This window comes from Anarhichas minor, unplaced genomic scaffold, assembly GCF_050575085.1.
Source record: "Anarhichas minor isolate MPS153535 unplaced genomic scaffold, ASM5057508v1 ptg000005l, whole genome shotgun sequence".
NCBI lineage: Eukaryota > Metazoa > Chordata > Actinopteri > Perciformes > Anarhichadidae > Anarhichas > Anarhichas minor.
Window position 1 is genome coordinate 4,330,398 of NW_027466451.1, and position 10,623 is coordinate 4,341,020.

General features: G+C 43.0%; 1 protein-coding gene across 2 annotated transcripts in view; it reads right to left on the reverse strand.

Annotated features, from left to right (window-relative positions):
- LOC142932534 (rho family-interacting cell polarization regulator 1-like) overlaps positions 1-10,401 on the reverse strand; it is a 47,218-nt gene extending 36,817 nt beyond the window's left edge. Inside the window, exons 1-2 of one of the 2 annotated variants that reach the window (XM_076076435.1) lie at positions 10,151-10,401; positions 895-1,018 (exon numbers count right to left, since the gene is read on the reverse strand). In XM_076076435.1, coding sequence (XP_075932550.1) covers positions 895-1,018; positions 10,151-10,169 — 143 coding nt within the window. In that variant the 5' untranslated portion in view covers positions 10,170-10,401. Of the gene's footprint in view, positions 1-894; positions 1,019-9,666; positions 9,774-10,150 lie in introns of those variants that run through there. The other variant, XM_076076441.1, reaches the window with a different exon arrangement.
- Between the last annotated feature and the right edge of the window lie 222 nt (positions 10,402-10,623).

The following is a 10,623-nucleotide window of genomic DNA, read 5'->3' on the forward strand; positions in this document are numbered from 1 at the left end:
AGTGTTTCTGAGCACCAGAGTCCCTTTGGAAATCCTCTAATTTTAATGCAGCAGCGGTCTCACAGTCTGCGCCGCTCAGTCCAGGTACTGGCTCTCCTTCCCTCAGACGGGCCCAGACTGGACCTCCGAGCTGGTCTCTGCTGGAGTCTGAGCTGAAGGAGGTTCTGGTGAACCTGCATGATTTCATCTGACTTCACCAGAATCCGACCCGGTGGCTCCGATGACGAGCATTAAGAATAACTCTATAGAAACAGACCATCTTCTCTCTGATGGTCTCTTTACTGATGGAGGTCTGATAGAGGATCAGGACTACACTGAGACTGGTTCAGGACCAGTTAAAGTTCATCTTGTAACAAGATAAGTTGGGTGTTGTTCGTTCCTTGTTTTCATGAGATATATTGGTAAATTGTAATATAGAGAAAGTTGAACACTATAACAAGATAAAGAGAAATATTGTTATAACAAGAAACATTTATTTGTATTACTGAATAATGTGATTTGCAATGAGGACGAACATAATGTCATCATACAGTAAGATGAACAATGCTGCTGTAGTTTATGGCCAGAAACACTTTGAGAAACATCGTAATTCTTTCAAGGTTAAGTTATAATAATCCATGTTGGACTACTTCACACCTGTATGAACACACACGTTTACTTAGCTCACTTTTGGGGACATTACATTGACTTACATACATATTCTAGAGACTTCTCAATCGGACAAGCCACTCCCATTTAACTGGTCTCCAGCCTGAAGCATGTCCTTAGAGGTAGTTATGAACACACAGAAACACACACACAGTCACACTGTCTGTCTCTTGAGCTCCACCTGACAGGATGTCCTGTCGAGTGTGTACTTCCCCAGAGCATGTGTGTGTGTGTGTGTGTGTTTACCTGTAGGCCTTGTCGTAGGTGTTGACTCCAGTGTAGCTCTGGCTCCTAGTGATGGATCTGGAGGTGAGGCGTCTGACTGGGCGAACAGACAGCGACATGGTGGACAGGGTTCGGGATGGACTCCCTGTACAGAGAGGAGGAGAAGAACCATCAACAGACTGCTGACATCATAGACCGTGACCAACTGATCGGCCATGTTTTTCTCTCGACCACAGCGCACAGTGATAGTTGTGTGGTGGTTTGTGTGATGCCGTGCTGCTAGTATGCCGGGTCCTGTGAGTGGTTATCTGTCAGCATCGACAGATTAAAAACCTGTTCACTTTCAATAACTAACCATCAGACCGGGGGGGATTTAAACTGTGAGTGACTTCACATGAAACATAACTTACACGTCTTGCCGTTCTTTCTCTAGTGGGCATCTTCCCATCTGATCGGTGGTTCTGTGATTGGTGTGACGCCAGCTCTCCCCTGCCTGATTTGGAGTTAATACAGCTCTCTTAAATTTAAGAAATGTGATAAATAGCTTTTACTCTTAAAAGAAGTAAAAGTGAAGGCTTTTTACTTTTACCTTTCACTTAAGTCCAAATTTGAACTTACAGCTCATCATTGTATATCAAACCAGAAAGGACCGCTGAAAACCCAAACTGTGGCTCTCTGACTTGTTTGCTGCTGGAAGCACTGACGCGTATCACGTGTCATGTGAATAATCTGCCATTTCAGTGCACTGCCACCTATTCAGTGCTGTACAGTACTGTTTATAGTCGCTCCTTAACTTAACTTGTACTAAAGTGTATTACATTTATTAGAAAACAGGGTTTTCGGTAAAGTAATTTAAAACACTTACTAGTTCATCAAGATTACCAACCCTGCCTTTAAGCCAAAATAAGCACAAGGATAACTTGATCAGGTGCTCCAATCGATCAGCCACTGATTGTTAACGTTCCACATGGTTTGATCGGTGGTCTCTATAGAGGCCGGACTGAAGAGCTCAAATGATTCCTGTACGCGCCACTGGGGTTGTAAGTTGTGTCTCTAAAGCCCCTTTCACACAGCCTGTTAAAGGAGCCACTGTTCATCGTTATTCCGCTTCGCTGTTCTGTATAACAGTGGGGGAAGGGGGAGGGGCGCTGCTGTTCAGCCGCTACTAGAGTTAGTCACGGAGCCGAATCGACTGTGTGGACTGGTAGCTGGTTCTGAGTGTAGCCGATGCAGAGTCAGGTTGTATAGAAGTCTATGAGAAAATGACTCTACTTCTCTCTTGATTTATTACCTCAGTAAACATTGTAAACATGAGTTTATGGTCTCAATCTCTAGTTTCAAGTCTTCTTCAATACAGCATGATGTTCATTTAGTACATTATGGTCCATTTAGAGTCAAGCAGACCATAAAGCAGGGGATGCTTTAGGGCCGTATACTGCGTCTCTACGTCACTCCTCCGCATTACAAAGATGGTAACTTCCGCTCATCGGATGCAAAAAACATGGCGTCAAAATCGCAGTACTTGAGCTTCAAAACAGCAGTCCATGAACCAATGAGAGACGTCACAATGACAACGCCCACTTCTTATATACTGTCTATGCATCTACCCCTTGAGCTGTTCCACAAAGAGGGACCACTATGTAATATCTGCAACACAGCACAACAAGACCAACAGTGCAGTGAGTCTCCTCAGGTAACACGACTGATTAGGTCCGATGAGTTTCAGGGGTCACAATGTCCATGTTAACCTTTCATCATCATATTATGAATCTAAAATCAAGAAATATATCATTCTCCGTCAGGACCTCCAGCATCTGGAGCATGCAGATGTGAAACATAAGCGGTACAAAGTAAGTATCTGTTAACTCTAACTGGGTCTACAAGTTAGGACAGAACATAGGCTCTTAAGTCCAGCCCGGAAGTCTGTGATGGGACTAGTGTGATGCTAGTTGTGTCATCCCATGAATGAACAGCTGATACAGCAAGTGTTGTTGGTTTGACGAGCTGGAATAGCCTCTGATGCTACAGTCCATCATCCAGAAGCGTTTTGCATCAATATCATGTCTGTTATAATGGCTACTATCAGAACCACAGTGGCTGATATCTGGATACATTGTGACGACCACTTTGTATGTCTGTTGCCAGCAGCAGTGATTTGTTACTGTGGCTTGAGTCAGCGGTTAACTTGTGTCAGCTGAAGCAGTGTTTTCCTACTGTGGCCGATCCAGCGTCCTGCATCCTGTTGCTCCAAACTGCTGAAAAGCCTTTGCAAGACGACCCACCCCCCCACGTCCTACAGTACAGGAAATGTCACTATCCTACAGGAAGTCAGACGCAACTGCCTCTCCTGACAGGAAATTGAACAAAGGGAGATAGTCCTGAGGGCTGCAGTCATCTGGATGAAGAGAAAAGGTCAGCTCTGCTGGAGCTTAACGAGCGATGTGAAGAGTACTTCTATATCGATTGTTGTACAACTTTCACGTCAAAGTTTTAAGTAATGAAAAAAAGATTGTTGAACATGTACTCTGAATAACAAGGAAAAATTCAAACTGGCAGTAAAAGTATTAAAATACTCAAAATAACAGTAACAGGATTTAAACAGGAGTCAAAGTAATTACTTACTTCCACCCTTAACATCCTAAAGAATGTGTGTGTGTGTGCTGTGGGACTCATTTGTTGACTTAACCTAGTTTAAGTCCTCACACAGAGGAGCTGGAGGGGAGGAGGCAGAGATAAAGGCAGACACAGTTCAGAGAGAGAAGCAGAGTGGACAAACAGAGCAAGTGGAAAAGTCGGGTCAGCCCGGCACATTCAGGACACTTCCCTCTTAGAGTTCCTGCTAAATCATCATGTTCTGTTGTCACAGCAGTTCTCTCCCTGACAGTCTACAGAATAAGTGACAACACAGTCTGCTTACAGTCAGGAGTCCATCTGAAACATGTGGGTCTTATATCAATGAGTTCTACAGCTGTCAGTCTGTTATTGATGCCAGCACATGGTGGAGAATAAAGGAGAGACGTCCTACGACACTTTGATAATGATGGTGTCAGCTTCTCCGAAGGAACTAAATTCTCAAACCACAGCAGGTCTGTGAGGCTGATCTACTTGCTAATCTGGCTCATGGCGTGTTCAGTTTAGTTTAAGGCACTGTACTGTACTGGAAGCTGGGGTGGTCAAAGTATAAGGTGCCTGTTACAATATGATAGAATCCTATATAACAACATGGCAAACTGCTTGTACGAAAATAAAGAATTAAAGAATAAAGACGGTCAGATAGATGGATGAACAGATGTATTAAATCTGCAGGTAGCCCTCATTGGGGCTCCCCATGAATTTATGAATATTGACTCTTTCAGAAGAAGGTGAAAAAGTTTTTGATGCAAATTGAGTCAATTCGATGAGGAGGCAAAACTATAGACTTCAACACAGTACCCTGAAAGTGACATGGATACCAATGAAGTACCTCATTCAATACCCACCCTGTGAATGGAAGCTGTGTATGTGTGTCGCTGGCTAGATAACCGCCGCCTCACTGCACAGCGCTCATACAGCCGTGTCCCCAGGACCCACAGTGGCAAGACCACATTGTAAGGTACTCTTTCCAGTCCTCCCATATCCTTAGTGGATAAACCTCCATCAAATCATCATCATCAAAGTTCTGTACCAGTGTAACTATCTCGCTCTAATAGGGATAGAAGGCCTGTTGCATGGTTCTCACTCTGGACAAACATCTGTGCATTTTTCAAAATAAGTGTCATCTTCTGGATTTCCACTTGTCCCTGCCCGCACTTAACCATTACCCCAAAATTGAGCAATGTATTTGTTAGTAGCGTTACACCCCTGAACACTGATATGAAGCACCAACCTTGACGGGGCTCCGTGTCAGAGACCCAGCTCAGACAGAGCAGTGGTAGTCGGCACATTTCTCCTTCCGTCACACCCCACTGTCCTGTCTCCTATCAACTCTCTAGCCTTGTTTTCAGACTTTCATGAGCTAATCAGTCAGCGTCCCATTTAGTTTAATGATCCATCGGCTCCATTCAAACTCCAGATACCAGAAGTCGCACAGTTAAAGCCATCAGACCATCAGACTGAGCTGCATTTTGCGTTCCCTACCTGATCCAAACAGCAGTCCAGTCCTGCCCAATGACAACAACTGATTCCAGTCACACTCCTGTGTTATTGATGCTCTCATATGAACACTGGGACCGTGGCTCTGAGCCACACTGGGCCTTCCATAGAGTGTGTGACACCACGCCTATTGTTTGATGCTCTCTGGCCTCTCTCTCCCAGACCATTCTGGAAACAATCGAACACCACTTAGTCTTCGTTCCACTGTTTTTAGGATTGGGGTGTTAGAGATCTTAACAAATACTACCCATGTTGTTGTGGACATTGCTGTGCATGCTCACTGTCCCCAGAGGATGAATCATGACTTTGACACTGGGGCTGGATGATAGAAACGATAAAAACACTAATGGAGATAGAAACATTTCCTCCATTTAAGAATCAGATCATTTGATATACTGTTGACAGACTATGTTGCTTGATAATTAACTAATAGTCAAACACATCAGGGGACAGAAGGTATAGCTAACCATTCATATGTCAGAGCTTTATGAACGACATCCAAAAAACATTGCACGCTATCAAACATCAGCTCACTAGAGACCAGAGTCCACATCTGAGACACAAACCGCAACATCACCATTTGCTTTTTTTTACCACTGTAACCTACGAGAAGAAGGTGCTGCAACCATTTATCAATGCAGAAACACGTTATACCAACATTTTTAAATAGACTTTCTGTTGGCAGCTCTAGCAGTTGATGGGTAAAATTATATTGTACTCAAAACTCAAAACAGCTTTCTTCTGGTGGTCCTCTGGGCAACAAAGATCTAATCATGGACATGGCAGATTGACATGTAATCAGTGTTATTATCTATCTTATGTGACCAAAAATGAAAATGAAACTTAAATGAATGAATGTTGTGTGTGTATGTAGCTACGTACTTCTGAGACATTATACCTTGCCCGAACTAAAACAAACGCATTAACAGCTCAGTATGAGTAAAGCACAGTACATGCTGTGACCATTGTTCTAGCAGCAGTCTGGTAGCCTCCGGCTCTCACAACAGCTAACGAGTCAGTATGCTGTTCCTTATGCCCACTACAAGTGGTCTCTTCTCGTGGGTGTGTATGCACCCCTGGGAAAATTGGGCGTGTATATCTAGGAATGTCAAATCCTGAGAGGCTGGCAACACACACACACACACACACACACACACACACACACACACACACACACACACACACACACACACACACACACACACACACACACACACACACACACACACACACACACACACACACACACACACACACACAGGAAAAGCACAGTTGATCTGGCTGTAAGGGTTGGATATGAAGGTATTAATACCTTACTGACCACTGTGTTCTGTTTATAAGCTCAGGGTACATACATACCGACGGAAGGCGTTTGTCTTATTTATGAATTATTTGCGTCTGTACGTTTTGAAATTCAGATTGTGACGTCGATATTAAATAACCCAGAATATGATTATTGTTTCTCTTGAACATTGGATTTAATTTATTAGGCTCCATGTTTACTCATCAAACACTCAGGAATGATCCGCCTCACGTGACTCAATGAAATGATGATAAATGATGTAAAAAGCTCTCTCACTTTAATTCTATTCATAATAAAGTTATTGAGGGAAACATCAGACATGAAAACACAAATCTTTCTAATAAATGAAGAAAGTTGTTTGTGGTCCTTTTGTTGTTCAGACTACAATGAACATTTATTTAAACCAGATGTTGAATCAGAAAACGAATCAAATATAAACTAGAGTTCATTCTGTGATCCGTCTTCACTCTGGTGTTAAACTCAGTCAGTCAGTCCGATCGGCTGCAGCGTCCAATCACATGACTGATGAACAATGAGGGGGCGTGTCGGCCGTAAAAACACTTCCTGTTCGCGTGCGTCCTCGCCTATGGCTCCTCGGAGATCCCTCCTCCATCCTCGATCGACATAAGAGCTTTGGGACGGCCGTCAAAATTACAAAGAAGAGACTTGGGATGTACCCAGAGTCCACTCGAGGGATTCTCAACTGATGATACAGATCAATAGGGGGCAGCCCATCCACTCCATATGGTTTCCCACTGCATAAAACTGCGTGTTTGGTGGAACACAAGGATTTACTATGTGCTTGGTTCTGTGCAGATATACTTTGTGTGGAAATGGCTTAAGTCTAGAGATGGTCAAGGTATAAAATGAGTTCAGGTAAGGAGAGGCAAGCTGAACAAAGGCTCAGTCCTACATATTCCTCCCCTCACAACATCCCATTTGAACCCCTCCACATTGAGTACAGTCTAGTTTGTTAACTCCAGGCCCCTCCCTCCCTCACATCACTGTCTTTAGGAACAGGAAGCCCAGGAGGGAGTAACATCCTGCGAGGAGGGCAGGGTCACTTCATGGCTGTAGTGAGTCACAGGACTAACCCAGCAGCTTTACTGTACACACACGCTCGCTCACTTCCAGGAAAAGGAGACTAGTGTTTGAAAACTTGCTAATAAATAAATGAAAAAGCTGAAAGGGCCACAGCAGTGAGCATGGTGCCTTCACATGCACCAATAAGTATGCACACATCAAAGTGTGATTACAGATGTTGGCGAGTTCGACTGCATATGTGACAAAAAGTCACATATGCAGTCCTTGTGATACGCAGTATTAATGTCATTTAAAGACCATCTTATGCCACTAATAACATGATCAAATGATAGATTTATGAGTATATTCCCCTCCTGCCAGGAAACCAAAACTGTTTCTATTGATTTTAGTACAGTACAAAATAAAAATGAACAAAAATAAGTCATTATGATCGATTACATAACTCAAGAACGTCTTTATCATTTCATTTTCATGCCATAGTGAAATAAATGGGAAATAACAATTCCCAGTACGAAAGCAGAAAATGAAAACTAGTTGTTCCTCACATGAGTTGATATTGAATATTTACAGAGTGCATAAGAGGTAATATGGTTGAAATGCTTTTTAATTATGATGTGATGGCTTTTATATAATAAGAGTTATAGAATGCAGGCGTCACTATAGTCCACTTCTACGATGATACATGTCAACTATGACCTTCATTTCATCCACAATCTGTATGCAGAGATTCTATTGAATACAATACACATTCAAATGAGAAATGCTTAGTTTATAGACTTAATTCAAACGGTCATTAAGCTGCATAATCAGATAGAAGCACACTCAGTTACACTTAAACATGTCTGCATGGATGCACAGATAGATCAGTTCAGTTGAATACATCTCTTGCCCCCTTAAAAGGGTGTGAGGTGTAGCAGTGACTTCCTGTTTACATTGACAGACAGATGTTTCCTCTAAAAGCATTTACACATTACTAAGGTCTTCTTTAGGTTGTAATGCTGCAACCTGATTTAGTAAATAACTGCTTTCAAATATCTGCTGGTAACTAAGACAGAAGGATGGAGTTCATACGTGATGCATTTACACATCCAGATCTTTAGAGCCATGCTATCGGCAGGAACCGGCCTTTATTACCCATTCACTCTTCTTCAAGTACATTTGATCATAAGAAGCCTTTGGGAACACTTCCTCCATGTATTCTTGCTGGTAACTTCAGCATAATATACATGATAACATACATGATCAACGTTTACATTTGTGCAGCATTAAGTCCATCAAGATAACATTCATGCCACACACAGATCTTTCACTAGGGCCATTCTCTGTCTGTCTCCACCACTGGCAGTGATGTAAATCTTACAGTATGTGGGGTTTGGGTTCAGATTAGTGAGAATATTTGAACAAAAACCCGCTCGTCAATGTCAAAGTTGACCCAGGCAGCCAATGGAATCAAGCAAGAGGCGGGCTTTACTACTTTATCACTTCCTTCTTGTTTTGGTGCCGGTAGGCGTGGTAGGGCTAGCTAGCTCGTTAGCTGCTGGGCTGTTAGAGAGCTACAGTCTGTAAGGACGGCTAGGCTGTAGGCTACAGGGAGCCAACAAGCCAGGTAGCACGCGTTTTCCGTTAATGACGTGTTGGGTGCACACGCAGCCGTGCTCCACATCCTTTTAACTGACCTGCTTTGCCACGGTGTTTTTGAAGCTAACCCTATGTAGCTACGCGTCTTGGCGTGATCGGCCCCTAATAGTAGCTTCAGCTGAACTACACTGTAGATTTTGTCCCAATCATTAACACTGAAATCACTTTGGGACGGGATCTCTTCCCAATCTTCTACTTCAGTCAGTATGAACAATCCGTCAAATACAGACACTTGGTCCGTGTTTCTACACTCTAGTGTCAGTTTGTGTTCGTGACATGCATCGTGTCTTTTCAGAATAAACGTACATGTTCACAGGAAACATACAGTTTCTGCTCGTTACTTTCACACAGTCTCTTTTCAAAATAAACTTCCTACGTAGGTTTACTTCGTTTTTAGGTTTACTTACGCAAAACAAAACTATGCGGTTAGGTTTAGGAAAACATCATGCTTGTTTGTTATATAAAATAAGTACCTTTGTTACGTAAAATAGGTACGTTGCCTAAAATCAGCACGTTACGTAAAATAAGTACGTTTGTTTGCATGTTTTTTACCTAACTGCCGCTAGTTAAGTACATAAGTTATATGACAAAACTACGTTGAAGTAAATCAATGTCATGGAACACCATCAGTGTTCTCAGTGTGTGAAAGTCTGTTGGTTTGACCCAGCCGACCTCACCTCACTCCGCTCCACTTGGCCTTTCTCCCAGTTGCTGACTGTCTAATACTGATGTTGATGGGTTTTCATTGGAGTTAGTTGAAGGCCCTAAAGGCTGCCTCCGTGTGTTGGTATCAGACTGGATGTACTAGTTAGGAGAGAAAATGGGTTATATGGACAGCAGTCAAAACCTGTATTGTACGGTACATACGGACATGTCATCCTTAAAAGTGAATTTTAAAAAATCTGGATATTCTACAAACCCTATCGAAAATGGAACTTTGTATGTAAACCCGGCCCTGACCACACATGTGTGTATGTGTGTATATATATATATATATACACACACACATACATATATTTGACAAACCACGCTGCTCTAAACAAGCTACAGGTCATGTTGTTTTTTTGGTACTCTCCAGCCATCCACTCTCATAAGTTACCTGTTAACCAGCCTAACAGAGAGTTAATGATTAGAGATGAGCTGCACCGCGGTGGGTCATACCTCCATATGCACTGTACATGGTAGCTGTGCTGGTTGATGTCAAGTCTTCCTAGCGAGGGGTCCTCCCGATTCCAGAAAACAAGCGCTCAGTCCTCTTTCCAAGTGGACTCCTAGTTGGTGTCCTCTCCGATCTCTTACTTTCTGTTTTACCCACTCGCAGTGTTTCTGTCTATCCCGGTCTAGTTCCCTTTTTCTCTTCCCCCATAGCAACTGTCACCGTTGTTAATCCTTGGTCCACTCACCTACTGATCCTCTGTCTGTCTCACACACACTGATAAGAAGAGGAGGGGGAGGGAGGAAAAAGGAAAAGCAAGGCGGTCCTCCCTCCTCTTCTTCCCCACTGACATCACCCGGTCTTCCTGCCCCTCCTCCGCCCCGTTGAGCGTATTGTTTCAGACCACACACGTCATTCTTTACCCACCACAGCATCAACATCTATTTCTACAAACACAATTCATCACTGACATTCTTTA